The sequence below is a fragment of the Chelonus insularis genome, unplaced genomic scaffold, assembly GCF_013357705.1.
Source record: "Chelonus insularis isolate UGA/USDA-ARS -01 unplaced genomic scaffold, ASM1335770v1 contig_93_pilon, whole genome shotgun sequence".
NCBI lineage: Eukaryota > Metazoa > Arthropoda > Insecta > Hymenoptera > Braconidae > Chelonus > Chelonus insularis.
This window is the reverse complement of record NW_023276782.1, coordinates 44,354-62,709: the sequence shown is the minus strand read 5'-3', so window position 1 is coordinate 62,709 and position 18,356 is coordinate 44,354. Positions and strand designations below refer to the sequence as shown.

At 26.6% G+C, this 18,356-nt stretch overlaps 1 protein-coding gene across 16 annotated transcripts in view; it reads left to right on the top strand.

The window, feature by feature from the left end:
• pHCl-1 (pH-sensitive chloride channel 1) overlaps positions 1-13,848 on the top strand; it is a 61,164-nt gene extending 47,316 nt beyond the window's left edge. The window contains exons 5-15 of one of the 16 annotated variants that reach the window (XM_035092167.1): positions 1,080-1,226; positions 2,887-2,951; positions 3,257-3,477; positions 3,579-3,661; positions 5,009-5,149; positions 6,964-7,056; positions 7,532-7,684; positions 8,766-8,980; positions 10,468-10,518; positions 11,920-12,045; positions 12,600-13,848. In XM_035092167.1, coding sequence (XP_034948058.1) covers positions 1,080-1,226; positions 2,887-2,951; positions 3,257-3,477; positions 3,579-3,661; positions 5,009-5,149; positions 6,964-7,056; positions 7,532-7,684; positions 8,766-8,980; positions 10,468-10,518; positions 11,920-12,045; positions 12,600-12,746 — 1,442 coding nt within the window. In that variant the 3' untranslated portion in view covers positions 12,747-13,848. Of the gene's footprint in view, positions 1-1,079; positions 1,227-2,886; positions 2,952-3,256; positions 3,478-3,578; positions 3,662-5,008; positions 5,150-6,963; positions 7,057-7,531; positions 7,685-8,765; positions 8,981-10,467; positions 10,519-11,919; positions 12,046-12,584 lie in introns of all 16 variants that reach the window. The other 15 variants (XM_035092168.1, XM_035092166.1, XM_035092165.1 and 12 more) reach the window with 15 other exon arrangements.
• Positions 13,849-18,356: the final 4,508 nt, after the last annotated feature.

Below are 18,356 nucleotides of genomic sequence, written 5' to 3'. Positions count from 1 at the left end.
GAATTGAATCATTTTTTAATCTTCTTTTTTTGTGATAACTCCGAGGAAGATCATTATAGGAAAGATACATTTCCGGTACGATTACAATATTCCACGTGATAGAATATTTATTTGACTTGGAAATTTTTAAATTAACCAGTACAGTTTTTTTTTATTTCCAAATAATCTAGAGAATAAAAAAGAATTCAACTGAATTCCATTCGGTATCTGAACACGGACATTACTAGAGTCTCTAGAGTAGCTATCTGACCCACGGCAATATTTTTCATACTCGACAACTACGGTTTTGATAGATTTATTTTGGTGGAAAAAAAAATTCCAGAGAGCAAGAAGAAACAGTGAATGGATTTGAAAGATAAGATAATTTTCCATTGAGAATAGAAACAATTATTGTGACTCTGATTTAAATTAATGATTACTCTGAATGTAACACTAAAAATACGAAGACAAAAATGAATGAACCAAGAATAGAATTCTTTTTTTTAAAAAAAGGAAACAATATGAAGGATTGTTTTATTTTAATTACATTACTTTCGCACTGCAGAAGTACATTCTTGAGTGCTTTTATATAGAAAAAAATATTTTTCAGGTCAAAAAACCCTAAGAAAAATGTTCTTTCTCTTGAAAGTAATATTATTTTTTTTATAATAAAATTTTTATGATTAAAAATAAAAAATCTTCACAACAAAATGGTGTGTTAATGGAAAGCAAGAATAACAATCAATACTCAGCAGTGGCAAAAAAAAATCTTAACTTCTAAAAAGTATCAAAATGTTACAAGAAAACATCCTCACGTACTTGAAACAAAAAAAAAACGTTAATTCAACTGTTTACACAAAACTTGAGACACTTTTATTATACGGACCTCACTAACTTGAACCTTTGACAAATGCCTAAAAGACAAAAGTAGTGCAAACAATGTCCCCAAGTTTTAAAACTTATTTTTATCAATAGCTGCCTATCTCTTTGTTCTATTCCTTATCTTTCTTATCACCTTTTTGCTACTTCTACTATTCTTCTTCTACTTCTTTATCTTTTTTTCTGGATGAGACGTGGGCAAGGGCTGTTGGGTGTTACAGATGCGGATTTTTGCTGTGGATTGCGATCGCCTGGCGACACTACCAGCCTGACTAACCGATCGGCGATTCCTAACGACCTTAAGCAGAACATCAACCAGAACAATAACCACTACACGCCGCACCAACACCTCCGCACTCACCTTCGCGGTCCGTCCTATGTTTTGTTGTAACAAACAAAAAAAATTTTTCAATGTGTCGAAAAAATATTTCAATATTTCTTTTACATTTCTTTATTTTTATTATTATTATTACCAAATTAAATGTTTTTATATTTTATTTTCCACACTTTCTACACACACGTTACCAATTATTTATTCACACATTTATTTTCTTGATGTTGATTTGCTAAAAAAAAATATATTACACGAAAATGCACTTCAACTTTATCATATACCAATTTTATTTCTTTTTATTCATTTTAATTGACTTTACTTTTCAAAATTTAGCTTCACTACGTAACTTAAATAAAATTCATGACTCTAAATAATTATATATTGTTTATAATAATAGCAATTCTTAATAAATAAAAAAAAATTAAAAGACAAAATTATGGATTTCAATTGATGGAAAGTTCGTATTTGGAGCATAAAGTGCTTCTAGATTCATTTTTTTTTAAATTGACTTTACTTTTCAAAATTTAGCTTCACTAAGTAACTAAAATAAAACTATAGAGATTTCGTGTAGTAAAATTTTCCAGCAATTATTTTTTTCTTATATTATAAAATTTAATTTATTTCCCATTAAAAAATTACGTGTTTAAATGCAATATCAAAGTAATGTCACTTTTTTTCCTCATACAAGACTTCATAAAACTTTGTCTTATAAATGAAACTATAACATAATACCTTGTGCTTGAGTTTTATTTTATCTCAGTATAAACTAGTGCGTGTTCGTCATTCTAAAAGGTATAGACGACAATATTACCCGTGCTCTTAATACGATTTAATGTTCAGTAAAATAACGTGCAATTTAATGAACAATAAAAAATCCGAAGGAATTATTATTAATATAACACCAACACCTCAAAAAAAAAAAAAAAAACAATATGTTTTATCAAGACATTGAAAAATAATTCACGTTTTTTCCCAATTACAATATTTTTTTTTTTTTTTATTCACAAATAAAATCTTTCACCCACTTTTAATGACTCTAGAGTTTTATTAACATTCTAATTAATTAGTGAAAGGATAGACTGTGATACTATGAGAATTAATTTATTAGATTTAATGGATGTTACTGAGTTACTTTATACAAATTTTAAATTTCAGTTAGATAAAAATAACAAAATTATTTTGCTTGTAAAGCTGCAGCATGTGCACAGCATGGCATCGTAAAAGCTTATGCTTATTGAATATTCTATGGAAAGCAAAAGATTAAAAAAATTTTTTTAACAAGTTTTTAATGTAACTGAAGTACCAAATAAAACGTTAAAGTATTATTGACGTTTATTTTTAGATGATTTCCAGTAATTAAACTCAATAATTAAAGTGACAATCGCGTGGTCGTCGAGGGGAATTAATTATAAACTCGATACCCTCATGGTTATATAGGTAAAGAGATGAAAGCACAATTTAGATTCTACTCGACGTCCACGCAATCTAAGCGTCCAAAAGGTTACTTCGATCACGTCAATCTGACATTTATAAATTCATTATTAATGTCAGTGATATTGAATTTATTAATTAATATTTTTTTTAGAAATTTATCTATTTTTTTTAAATGAAGAAAATAAAATGCCATTATTTTCTTCATCATTTATCGAGTATTTACAATTTAAATAAAACCACTCTGCTTGTTCTTGTTTCAGGAACCTTGACTGTAAACGTGAGCGTGTTGTTATTGAGTTTGGCTTCACCTGACGAATCTAGTTTGGTAAATTGAAGCTCTATTTTCATATTTTGCTCAAGGGTTTATCAGGAGAATTAACAAACAATTTTTTATTTAAATTACCCAAGAAAAAAGAACATAATCATTTTTGTTTAATAAATTACTTAATAATAACAATAATTTTTTATGATAATTTCTTTATTTTTATTATAAAAATATTTTTGGACTTGAATTGGGCATACTATGGGCCTGAAAAATATATTTTTTTAACTTAAATTGGGTGCATTGTGAACCTCAAAAATAATTCGGGCTCAAATCAGTCCTCTTTTAATAATAATATTTTTTTGTAGAAATATGAAGTCGAATTTCTTCTGCAACAACAATGGTACGATCCACGTCTACGATACAGTAATAGATCGCGATATGAATTTTTAAATGCGATTCATCACCATAATGATATCTGGCTACCAGACACATATTTTATTATGCATGGCGACTTTAAGGATCCCTTGATTCCGGTCCATTTCGCCTTACGAATATACCGGAATGGTACCGTCAACTATCTGATGCGGTATTTAACTTTTATAAATATTATTTAATATTATAATAAATTTTTTTTTAATCTTCTTAACATCAATATTAAACTTCTTTCTTTCTTTTTTAACAACACAGGCGTCATCTTATACTTTCTTGTCAAGGTAGATTAAATATTTTTCCCTTCGATGATCCGCAGTGTTCATTCGCCATCGAAAGCAGTAAGTATTTAACAATTTAATAGTTAATTTCAATAGTTATCTAACACTCTAAGATTGAAGAAAGGATAGATAAAAAAAATATTGAGGACGTCATTATCTAAGAAATGTTCAATTTTAGTCAGGAATGATTTGAGATTTACGAAAAAGTTGAAAGTTTTATTCTACCGTTAAAATGAATATTGGAAATGCTATCAAATCGAAAATCGGTATTGGATGAAATCGAAAAACGATTATATTTTCCAGCTGGTCATACAGGTCATCTAATAAAAAAGTTCATTCAACCGAATACAAATATATACACATATATTCCTATGCTTGTCGCGTAAAAAAGTGAAGCAATACGTGAAAATGGGAATTTTCTAGTCAATAGAAAATTTAAATGACATTTTTTAAAATAAAGTTATAAACATTATATTTTATGAATGATTGAAAATATTACTAAATAAAAATAATAAAACAAACTCCATCAATTCAACCATAAATACTTCATTTAATAAAACATTTGATGACAAGGCATATATTTTTTATTTTTAATCCTTCACATGAAGAAATATACCCTCATGGTTTATATTCAGAAGGAAGCTCACATAAGTTCATATATTATTCATGAATTTATGTAATATTTTCTTTTTTATTTAGAAGTAAATAAGTAATCGTGTCATCAGTAGTATTCAGTTCACCATGTTAACGCCTTCCATTATCAAATTAAAATTTTTTTACTGTAGGATTTATATCCTTCACTTAAGAATTTATAACAAATATGTATCCTTTAGATCATGGTTGTAAAAAAGTTTCCTTTTATTATCCAAAGTTCTTCACTAAATAAAATAGTAAAAATTTTTAGTGTGTCACTTTGTGTAGTTTATTCTTTGCTACTTATTCTAAAAATAGGGACGAATAATTTATAAACAACTCTTAACTATTTTAATGTCACATTCACAGAGACAATAAAATCCAATTGGTTATTGATTGAGATTATTTTTAAATTTATTCCAAGAATTGACTATACTTTCAGGGAGAAGTAAAATTATAATGTCGTTAATTGTAGTAATTATTTTTTGCAAACCGTGTATTCAATGTAATGATACTAGTAGAATGAGGATATTTATTATCTTGATGACAAAAGCATATATTCCCATAGAGCAACCATCGATAAAATCTGAAAAATATGAGAAAATAAAATTGTTCTACTTTTTATCATCTTTATTTTTTACATCGTAAAAGCATCAAGTATAAAAGCTTGCTTTACGTCAAATCCATATATTATATAAACTTGTTTTGTTTATGTGCACATGTAGGTATCTATATATATTCAATACATTAAGGTTAAAATTCATTTTTTTTCAGTATCTTATGAACAAACAGCGATTACGTATGTTTGGAAGAATGATGAGGCAACATTACGAAAAAGCCCAAGTCTGACGACCTTAAATGCGTATCTTATCCGGAATCAGACAATCACATGTCCGATAAAAGCCAGCTGGCGCGGTAAGCTCAAGTTTATCCGGCCTTTAAAGCCTTTTAAAAAGCTTCAAATTATCATTTTTTTTTTTTGTTGTTTACCATTAAGATCATATACATATAAATATTTACCACATTTGTTTGTTTTTTTTTTTGTTTTCTACTTTATTATTTACGTGATCAGCATTTTCTTGTCAGCTAAAAGTATTGCCAGAAAATATTAAAGTGTATATTAAAGTAGTTAATCTGCATAGAATTTTATTTTTAACGATAATACGAGTAGTAGAGTACATGTTTGTGCTGATTTCTCGCACTCTGCACACATTTAACGTTTTAACAAAATAACCGTAGACAGAAAGGAGTAGAGGAAAAGAGAGAATGTGAAAGAAAGATAGAGAGAGGGAAAAGTTTGGATCAATAATACGGTCAGACTGAGTAATATTACGGAAAAACTTTTCAGAATATTTTCTAAGTGATGCAGATTTGAAATTATGAAAATCATAGTATTTATCATAATTATTTTTTTCAAATTAAATGCATTTCCATTCTTCATTCCCTTCTTTTTCTCTTTTTTTCTCCGACGATTTATTAGTAAGCATTAAATGGAGACAATTTGAATAATTATTCTGATTGTTGTTATTAAAATAATTATCTAAATAATAATAATGCTTATCTGATTGATTTCTGGCTGGATAATAAATGGTATAAATATAAATAAGATGGAAAAATATCAGCTAATTATTTCTGCATCAACTTGTGATCCTGCGTCAAATTGGTGTACACTGGCTAGTTGCTTATCGTTTGAAATGTAATATCAATACTGATGTGAATGCAGATAACGTCATAACAAATCTGTGCACGCGACTTGAAAGCTTGAGCATGCGTGCACATTATTTGCACGTAATTTAGAAATATAAGAATCTAAGAATAAAGAGAAAAAAAATACCTTGGGAAAAACCTAATTTCAAGTTGGTATTAACTTTTCATCACCTCATTGTATAAATTGGGTTAAAAATCAGCGTGATTTGGCAATTCTTAGTCATGTGTAAATATTTGATATCAAAATAAAATAGCGTTGATTTGAAAATAAAATTTATTTTAACGTTGATTTTTTTTTTTAACAAACAACATTATAACATGTCATGGTCATTGAGTAAAAAAATTATATTTTTATTTCATGAACAATTAATTATCAGTACAAAGAGCGACATTATTGCTAATTATTTTTTTATTTTAACTTTTAATTATGTTTGTGAATAAATTTTTTTTTATTATGCGCATTTTTGGTTTAGTTTAAATAAATAAAATAATGATAATAGAGAGCATTAACTATTTGTTTGTATTTTGCCACTTTTAAAATATTATTTCTGTTGAAAAAAAAACATACAAAATATGTCAACTTTTATGTTTGACAAATTTTGTATAAATTCAAGCAATACATAAATATTGTTAGAATTTTTATTACCGTTAGTTTTTAGAAGCTTTTGGAGGTTTTTCAACAATGTTATTTATCACTAAGGTGATGAAAAGCCGAACTTAAATTGTATAATTGTAAGCTGCATGATTAATTATTTAGTGAATTTTATCTAATCCTTATTTAGATGTTAGAAATTGCATTGGCAATCTTGGTTCCTGTCTCGCTTTTCAGAAAAAAATTTTTTATGTCAATAAAATTATTAATAAACATAGATTTTTTAAATTTAGACCATTATTATGGAAGATATGGAAGAGATTAGGTCACTTTAACTTATGACGATTAAAAAGAAAAGTCTATACAGTAAAGATAGCAGACGTGATAAAAAAAAAACTCGGTAGCAGATCGGTTGGCTGTTTTGTTGCAGCTGCCGGACAACCGTTTATCGACGACGAGGACGAGTACGACGAATTTGGCGACTCTAGGTGTTCACTGTGCCAGCGAAGGTTTGAAGAGCAAGGTAAACACTTTTTAGGAGTTAGAAATAACACTACAGAACAAAATCTGAACACTTGAATTAATCTCATAGAAGTAAATAACAAAAAAATGTAGAACAAATACTTGATAACAAATTTTTGTATTACAAGAGACAGGACCAAGTTTACCAAAATTTCCCAGCTTAAGAATAAACTCGTGGCTCTTTGTATCTATATGTAGCTTTAATGTCGCTTGCAAATAGACGAAATTGTCGTAACGATGTGATTAATGTTTTGCGGTGATAATTTTACGTAATTGGCATAAAAATGACTTAATTGAATATTTGAAGAATTCTTTGAATTCAACAGTTACTTCAAGGAATGAGGTTTAAGTAGAAATACCCAAAATGTAGTCAGACCACTAACTGTTCTGTGATGAAATTAGTAATGTTATATTTTACCATCCTTTTTTATTTTTTTTCCATTTTTTTTTCCTTTTTTTTTTCAACACGAATATAGGTAACTACAGCTGCCTGAAGGTGGATCTCATCTTCACTAGAGATCGTGCCTTTTATTTTACTACGGTCTTCATTCCTGGAATTATACTGGTCACAAGCTCATTCATTACATTTTGGCTTGAGTGGAATGCTGTGCCAGCAAGAGTCATGATTGGTATGTTATTTTGTTATATTTTAGGAAATTAAAATAAAGTACTGTTAGTTGATAACTTTTGTGAAGGAGTACTGAATAGTAATGACAGTCAATATTTAACTAACAGTGTTTGAAGTAGAGTGTGGAAATCTAAGCTTATGAATATGTAACATAATTTATGTCAAATCAAATATTAGATCTCAGTGTTAGAGAATAAAAATTCAAAGATTACTTTTACTGTGACTAATTAGGAAAGATTAAAAAGATCTAGGATTTATGGTTCATTTGCTTTAGGGATTCAATTAGCATTGAACCAGAAATTTTTCATATGTCAAATTGATTGAATAAATCATCATTTCTACTGTCTAGTAGTCTGATATTTATTGTTATGAATAAAATTATGAGCACACTGCAAATCCAAGTAAATTCGAAACACTGAAAGTGTTTAATTGTATTAGGATATGTACAAAATTTATTCATTACTTTATTTTTGATATATAATGTTCCTCAACACCTGTGCATGCATGGATCGTCTACATGTGTTCAAGTTTATAATGAGACTACGTCTGAGGCTAAGTTTGTATAATATTTGATTCCTGACAGGCACACGAGGTAGAACTATGCGGTCCAAACTTTTTTCGACTTCAATGTTATTATTATCAATTTGAATTTGAATTGATTATTTCAATAGTATGTCTATCTTACAATGAATTGTTTAAACTTGAAGTTAAATAAAAATATTTCAAACTCTATCAGAAGTAAAGATATTTAAATTGATAGAATACAGTCAAATACACTGTGCTATTACTTTAGGATCATTTCTGGACGATTCGTTGTGAATTTTTTTTTCAAGGTCTAGAAGTGTGCTAGGGTATTTCATCTTCATTGCTCAAAGTAGAATACTGTTTAGATACATGTCTGTCAGAGATTAAAAAATACATTATTGAACGATACCATGGCCAAGAATCAAATTATTTTTGAATCATGAATATCACTTTTCTACGATGCTTATTATTAAACACTTGGATTTGCAGTTCAAACTTGTTCAGTTCCATTTTCTCATCATCATTGAGCTTTTTATTCAAGGAACAAATAATTTTAGGTGTCACAACAATGCTCAACTTTTTCACAACATCAAACGGTTTTCGATCAACACTTCCCGTGGTGTCAAATTTGACTGCCATGAACGTGTGGGATGGTGTATGCATGTGTTTCATCTATGCCAGCCTTCTGGAGTTCGTGTGCGTCAACTACGTTGGCCGGAAACGGCCACTTCACAACGTCGTATATCGACCAGGCGAAAATCCCGTTACCCAGGTACTTGTAAACCTATTGTTTCAATATTTCTCTCAATAATTTGATCTTACTTATTAATTACAACAAAAAAAAGAAAAATACTCGATATGAAAATTGATTAAAAAATGCAGAGGCGCCAAAGATAGAAATTAGAAGATTGAAAAAAAAAAATATTTTAATCTAGATAAATAAACTGATTGGTAAATTCATTTCTCATATCCACGATTCATCTGTTATGTGCCCCAAAAACCCGTCATCAATGCAGCCAACGTGATAAAGCGGACGGATATCAATTGATTGAATAGGAGAAAAAAAAAAAGGAAATAGAAAGAGCCAAGACAATGTCCTTTATCACGTTGATGCAACCCCAATCTATGCCGCGCACTTTTTTGTGACTTTGTTGGCGTGATAATTGCACAAATCACTATATTATTAAATTGTTATCTCCTTTTATTACATTATTTGTCTTTAAAGAGAGTAAAAAAATAAATTATTGCAAAAAAGTTTTTTATATAAATACGACTTTGCTGCATCAGAGAATTTTGGCATCGCATTTCAAGTACTAGGTATATTGTTACCTTGATTATCTTAACATACAAAAGATTATTATTATTATTTTTATTAATTATCATTATTATAACGTAATTTGATTAATTATTTCCAATGACCTTTATTATTGTTAATAATGCATCGAAATTTAGTGATTTACTGCAAAAATTCTTACGTTTACACTAATCTATTTGATTTAATAATTTTTTTTATTTATGGATATGATAAAAATAGTCTAAAATGATCCTAATATTATCCTTGACTCTCCTAATAACCCTTTAGGATCGAGTCCACGAGACGCGAATTATTTGAAGCAATTTTTATTTATGATTGTTGATAATGTTGAGTTGACATATTAATGCATATACATGAATAAGTGAAACATGAAATAAAAATAAAATTCATTTAATTTAGACAATTAGATAAAAATAAATTTATATAACTATGGGCTGCAGACTGCATGTCTCTAAACTATTTTTCTATTTCTATCTCTTTTTCTCCTTTCAAAAAACACTATCCTTTTATAATTTTATTTTACAAAATGATCCTCGTTCAATTCCGAGTCTTGAAATAATTATTTTATTTAACAAAAAATCAGCAAATTTATATTATAAAAATATTATTCTTTTATTTAGATAACCGCTATGAAATAATAAAAATCGTGTTTATGTCGCATGAAATTTCTTTAATCATTACAAATTATAATAAATAGGCAAATGAATGCCCCTTCTAAATAATTTTTGATTAAAAATTTTCATTATAATTAAAATATTAAAACAATTAATACAAAGCTATTCATTTTAATTTGAATTGTGGAATTTTTTATTTAAAAAAAAAAAACAAAAAAAGAAAGAAAAGTTATAGAAACTTTTTAAGAATTTTTCAAAATTTGATAATTATTTGGTTGGTGGAATGTTGCGGTGAGTAAGTCTCTTTGTTTGGTGTCTGTGATGTTGCAGCGGCTACCAGCGGTGCTCAGCAGGATAGGGATTATATTGGCCAGCCCCTTGGTAAGATCCCCCTTTGACTTTGGTATCACTTGAAGCTCTTGTAACTAATTGAAATCAATTCATGTTTAATACTTCGGAACAATCGTTATCTGGTTTACTACCTGTCAATTGTTGGTTACGAGATGTTGCTAGTGAAACCAAATATGTATTTAAACCATGAGGCTTTCTTTTTTTTGTATATTAATATGCGTTAATTATTTAAATCATTTTTTTTACAATAAGAAAAAAAAAAACAATTTCTATCTGCACAGCATGATAATACCTTGCTTCCTTCAGCTTTTGTTCAACTATATTTCTTACGACTATTTTTCTCAATAATTTATTCTTTTATTTACTTCAACTTTTAACAATTTATAATAATTTTATTTTTATCTCGTGGATTCTTTAAATATTATAATTAATTCGAATAAAAAACAAAATTTGAGAATCCACCAGCCCAAAAGAAATATTGGAAAAATTTTTTGAAAACACAAAAATAAAATCCTGCACGATTTTTCCAATTTTTTATTCATTGTTTAATTTATGGTATTAGTTATTTACTATATTCACGCATTATTCAAGAATATCAGCTTGTAAAAATTAGAATCGCTTTGAATAATGAAAATGTTAAAGTTTCTTTTATTTATTACATAGTTGAAGAATTTTTATTATATTTTTTGTCTCGCTAGGACTCGATTACACATTATATACCTTCCTTTTTTATGTTATTAAATGAGAGTATTTAAAGAAATATTGCCATTTATTAAATGAGCATGTGCTAGTTTGTAATGAAATTAAAATAATCTAAAGTATCTTTATTTTTAAATTATTTTTATTGTATAAATTATATAAAATAGTCGCTTAGATTTGATTTTTTTTATTTATATTTACGCACTGCTTCCATATCACAAATCCAAATCATTAATTAAAAAAAAAAAAATTCAAATAATTTTTAATTTTATTAAAAAAAAAAATAATTAAAACAAAAAAAAAATTACGAAAATTTTCCTCTAAATTTAACGACAAATATGGCGCCCGTTGTGTGGATAACGATTAAAATGCAGTACAAATTGGTTTAAGACCCACTTAATTATTCAATGGAAAATTATTTTGTTTCACTTTATTTTTATGAAAAAAAAAAAAATTTCTAAATACCTGAAGATAAAATGAAAATGTAGGTAATTTTGCAGCATGTATTTAAAGAAGCCGAAGCATGAAAATAAAGAATTCACTTTTTCATAAACTTTAGTGTCTGGTAAAGAGCAAAAATAAGTGAAAATGTAAGAAAAAAATTATTCAAACCATAAATACAGTGAGTAAGGAAGAAGTGAATTATTTAAAAAAATTTTTTAAAAAAGTAATAAAAAACATAAACAAGAAACAAAAAAATAGATATTGTCTGCTACCCAAACCCTGTCGTAGGGTGAAAAGAAACGAGAGGGTGGCAATACAACTGGTGGTGGTAATGGTCCGAATGAAATCATCACCTGCACAAATTGTGGTCCTAATCCATGTACACACACCGCAACTAATGGTTGTGCTGCTGAGGTATGTAATAAAAACTTATGATCTAATTAAAAAAAAATTTTTTCATTGGCATGGATGATTTTTGACTGTCTGATTACCTAAAGTCAATCAATAATAATTCATTAAATCTATTAGAATGTAAATATAAATTCTTGCTAAAGTAGTTTAATAGTTATAGTGAATAAAACGATTAAGTAGTTTAATTTAAAGAGAATGGCATTACTTGAGAAACTTTTCCTCAAGAAGGAAAGCATTTTCTTTCAAAATAAAAAGAATAAAAGATAAAAACGGGAAGCCCTTTTGTAGTTTTACTTGGTATTAAATTCATCTGAACCTTTTTTTACTTTGAAAAGTGGGTTTTCTAATAATAGAAACCTTGAAATAGAAATAAAAAAATTCATAAAAGCCATTTTAGAATTTTTCTCTTTAAAATGTTGAATTTTTTTTTTATACCTAATGCATTGTAAATATGTAGTAGTTTGTTTCTTTGATAGAAAAAAATTTAGTATCGTTATGTGTGTAGTGCATGCGTGTGATGACCCTATAATGACCCTCAGTAGTGTTGCTTTGTTCAGGTAAGGAAAAAAGAGCCGCCACATCCCATTCGAGTAGCAAAAACCATCGACGTAATAGCAAGAATAACATTCCCAGTCGCTTACTTCGTCTTTCTCACCTTCTTCTTCATCCACTACAAAGGAGTTTCGCCAGATGAAGATGTGTGATTTCACCAATACTAGTATAAACATAAAATAAAAGTATCAACTATCTCATAAGGAACTAATTTTTGTGCATTGTTGTATAATAAATCCATTGAAGGTAATCGTTACTACAAACAGAAAATTGAAAGAAAAAAAAAATCAGCTTCATCATTTAAGTATGGAAACTTATATAGCAGGATAAATGGAGGTTTATTTATGATTCAATTAATAATAATCTTTGTGAAGTGTGGGTACCATTTAAATGGACAAGAACTAATGAATAATAAAAGCTGATGAAAATGTAAAGATTATGAAAGTAATAATATGATCAATAAGTGCTTTTTGGGAGTGTAAAATATTAATTGCCATGTAAAAGAGTTAGAGAAAGAGATAATTTAATAAAAATAATGGAATATGATTTAGAGGAAAACTAAATAAATAAATAATAAATAATTTACTAGAGTATGAGTATAATAATAATTAAACTAAATAATTAAATCACGAAAAAAGAAATTAAAAATAATTCATTGTTGATTGCTATGCTCAGTTATAAATTTTACCATATTGAGATCTACTAAAAAGATAAGATAATCAACTATCCAACTATAATCAATGTTATTGCCATTTTTGATTAATTAACTTATCGTAATATGGAAATAAAAGCGCATACACAAGGCGTAACATGTAGACGAAAATTATATCAACATAAGCTTGTGCTTATTAAATAAACAAAAAACGAAGCAATATTGTCAAAGTGGAAACGATTAATTTTCACAAACAGTCAACAATTTTTTGTAGTTTTTTTAAAGATGTTTTATCAAAATTAAAATATTCATTTACATATCCATGTATATTTTTTATAGTTGATTAGTATAAGTTATTATTATAAGTTGATTAGTTTGTGAAAAAAAAGCAAAGAAATCGAGATTTAAGAATACTTAAAGTTAGAAGCCATACTTGAAAGGTAATAAGAAAAAATTGGGTAGATTTTCATAAAAATTTGCTTTATAATGTTATATCAATGCTTTGTATTCATTTTTATTATTAAATACAATCAAATAATGAAGAAAAAAATCATAAAATTGATATTAATAATTATTATTAACAAATAATATCATTTGTATCTTTAATTTACTTCGTATTTATTATTGAATGAATTTTATTCCTAAAAGAAAAATATAATCAATATATTTCTATTTTTTTATACCCGGTTTTTTCTTATTAATTAAATAAACTCAAGTAACTTGAAAGAAGAAAAAAAATGAATAAGGAGAAATGTAAGAATTACTAATCACTGCGTACCACTTATATCTATATACACTTTCAGAGATATCTCATCTGAAACTGACTGCCAAAAAAACTTCAGTAGATGAGACGCACTTTTTTACGTATTATTACTACTACAACTATTTAAATATACAAAAAGAAAAATTATTATTCAATGATATAGATCAATAAAAGTTTCGAGCACACTCGATTAATTCACCCAATTACTCTCACAACAAATATCAACCATTCTTCTTAAAAATTTTTATTACCTTTACATTAAATTAAATTTATCAGTGTTATCTATTTTCATTCAATTTTTAAATCCAAATTGATTATATTATTGGGGCATAAAGTAATCGAATGCTCGAGATGATCCGCTTTGCGATAATCGCATCTTAATGTAATATCGCCAACTTTATATATAATATGCAAAAAAAGTAGATTTTTCACACATTTTTTTATTATATCAATAAAAATTCAATTATATTATCTATTTTATTGACAGTAATCTTGAAAATATGGATCAGTTGATCCAATATCTAATTTTATTATCAAATTTCCATATTTTTCTTATATGAACAATTTTTCTCAATTATTACCAGTAATATTTTTATAACAATATTTTTTTCAAAATCAAATATCAATTGCAATCAAACTATTTATTAAATTTATTTATTTATTTATTTATTGTTTTAATGCACCGAAATAATTCTAGATTAATTTAGAAAAATAACGATAAAAATATAGACATTATTATGGAATAAAAACCAACAAATTGTGCAGTGAAGTTTGAATCGAACATACATTTACACACACAGTTTTTTCCAAAAAATAAAAACGAGAAGATACGTCTACTTGGTATAAATTAAGCCAAAAATTAGTTAACAAAAAAAAAACGAGATGATTTATTTACGTAAAATTATTAAGAAGTAAATTAAAAAGTTATGTTGTAATTAAATAATTTCTGTTTGGTTAAAGAACTAAGGGGTAGAAGAATTAAGGAAGATTGGTAATGAGCATAAAACGTATACCAAAAAATGATTTAAAGGAATGAGTGCTAAAAATAGACCAAAGAAATGTACTGTAGGTTAAAGGGGATAATGTTAATGCAGAAGAAGTGATATACAATTTATATAAATGATTTTTATTATTATTTAAAAATTGTATAAAAATGAATATTATAGAAAAGATAAGATGAATGAATTGAAAATTAATGTAATCAATTCATTTAATGCATAGAAATTTTTTACTGATTTTTGTTTAATTTACTTTACTTTATGTAGATTAATGCAGTGCACTTTATAGAAATGAAAAATCCTGTATATTCTTCACGAAAAGATAAGAGTAATTATAATAAGCACAATTAATAACGCCAAAGAATAAATAGACGTCAAGAATAAATTATAAATAAATACCACCAATAAAAATATAATGAATAAATAATGATAATATTAAAGTTATTGAATTATTTACACTGTTATTAAACCAAAATCATAGAGATTATGGAATTATAATAACTCACTATTGCAAGAAAACACAACGAATACCGCCGATAAATGACGAAATATAACTAATTTTCAATAACATCAGTGAATAATTATTAATAGTAAATAACATAAATTATTTAAATGTTTATAATTATTCTACTGATAATTTTTGATTAAAACATAAAATATTAACAAGCAATTGTACTTCACACTTTGTATACCTCATGTGCTGTCGAGTTGAAAAATTTTTTCCTTAGATTCTACATTAATGATTAAAATTAAAAAAAAAATTAGGATAATCTTAATAAATAATTATATAAATATACATATATAAATACATTATTGATAATTGTTATATTTATTATTTAAGCAACAAAGTATTTTATGCTCCACGGACCAAAAATAATCGATAAAAATAAATTATTTAACGAAAAAAAATGCTAATATAATGTCATTTGAATGCAATGTAATATTAATTGATCATCAATTATTTTCTTTATAGCTGTTTTTTCTATCTTATAAAAAAATTGCACTATTCTATTGTTGTATTATATAGAAGTGTTGTAATTTTTAACATAATTATGTTTTGTTATCTCTGCTGTGCAGTTGAATGTTTGAGATATTATAATAAAATGAAGAGATTTTAATGTAAATATATATTATGAATATAAAATATAAAAAATCAGCTATTTGAAGAACAATATGGGTAGATATATAAATTAATTTTACAAATTTCTAGCAAAGCCTGTGATGTTTACGCCAATCTATATTTTTGCGCTGAAAATTCAAACAAAAAATAAATTTAAAAAACCAAAAAAAAAAAATAAATTATTATGAGCTATAAAAGAAATTATTTATTCTTTCTCTTTCTCTAAATTCAATTTCTCTTGCGCATTTGAAGTTTTGCGATTAATGCTTTGCAATATGACGACACAATTATATAAACATTGTATTGTAAATTTAATTATCAATTGGTATCTATTGATAATGTTGAATATTTATAGAAAATGAATTAACTTAAGTTATATAAACACAATGATTATTTAATTTTATGATAAACACTAAATTGTATACCATGTGACGGATTTTCTCGACCACATAAAAATAAATAAAAAATACTTATGCAAACTTATTTATACTATTGTATAATTTCTAACTTGTAAGTTATAAATTTAATTATTAAATACATTAATTAAACAAATAAAATAAAAGTACACATTTAAATGTAATAAATATAATAATAAATAGTTCATTATTATTGTATGAATTATTGATTCTCATTTTTCTTGGCTGTGTTTGTAATTGTACAATGATTATAATTATTCATCATTAAATTAATTAATCAACTTATTATTGGTTTTATTTTTATGATCATACAATCTTAAAAAGCATTAAAAGTATTCCATAAAAAAATATTTATCGTAGCCATTAAAACTCCATCTTCATTTATATCATGATGAATAAAAAATTCAATAAAATTATTATTAAAGATTATTTATTTGTTTTTAAGAGTCTCAACGAGACTTAAAAGTCTGCATACAGTTATCTACTTACTCTCAGAATATGATCTAAAAATTTTTTTACTTGTATTGATGCGCCATCTTAGTCTCCAACCCAGCAACCATCACCAACCCTCATTGCTGGTTGATCAACCAGACTACTCCTTCATCATCTCTCGAGCTCCAACCACCCCTAACTGACCTGAAAGCAGTAAAGCCAAAAGCTCACTTACCATCAGCATCACAAAAGTATCAAGGTCTCACCAAACTCGAGTTATATCACTGATTTAATTTATTAAGTCGATTATCACAGCATTGTCATCTATCACTAATATGATGCTCATCCATCAAATTTAGCCACTAAATTCACGCAATTAATTTATGAGTTAACTCCCATAATACCTCATAAATATATCCAACTATAAAAACTTCATCTGAATAATTGTAATAAAAATTAGTTTCATTACTCATAACCCATTTCACTCTGCGGATTACGGATATTACTTTCGAAGGAACATATTGTTAGCAAGTTTTTGAACAAAAAAACTCATTAAACGGGTAGAACATTGAATGCAGAAAATTGCAAGAGAGTCTAATACACAAGAATGTTTGTATTTATAGACATTAAAAATACCGCGTGTTGCATGTAATAACGTGATACTTTTTTAAGTGTGCAAGGCCAACTGTCGAGCAAATCGTCAAAGGTCATCGATTATATATGATCTATACGTTACCGTACAAACACATTGTGCTCTGTCAAAGCCTTCCTATTATTACTATATTTACATTAGAAAAAAAAATATATACTTATTCAATACAATGCCATAAGACAATTAATTGCTGACAATATTATCTAACATTCTACCATCTATCATCAAATCATGGAGACATTTTGTTTGACATGGAACACCACCAATTGACTTGATTCCTACAAAAGAATTGTTATTTTAAATTGAAAGCAAAACATTATGTAAAGTATTATTACGTGAGAGAATCTATAAATCCAATTGACTAGAAAAATATATGATATGTATTGAACTGTGCACACGTATGACTTTAATACTAGGGTACTTAAGTATTCATCAATGAAAAGTGTTAAGTTCAGCTTATACTTGCGTGATGGGTCGCATTCGTAATGGCTACAATAAAGCGATAAATAAATCAATTCTCGTTAATATTGACATTTTAGACATGTATCTAACTGTAAACATCAACAGAAAATTATAAAAATAACTAATTTTTCTAGAAAAAAAAATTTATCATAATAAAGAAAGAATATTTTGTTATCTCTTTAAACACTAATTTAATGTGTCATTATTGAGGAATATCAAATAAGAAACAGCTGAAGTTGTTTTTAATTATTTAAGTAAAGCTCAAAT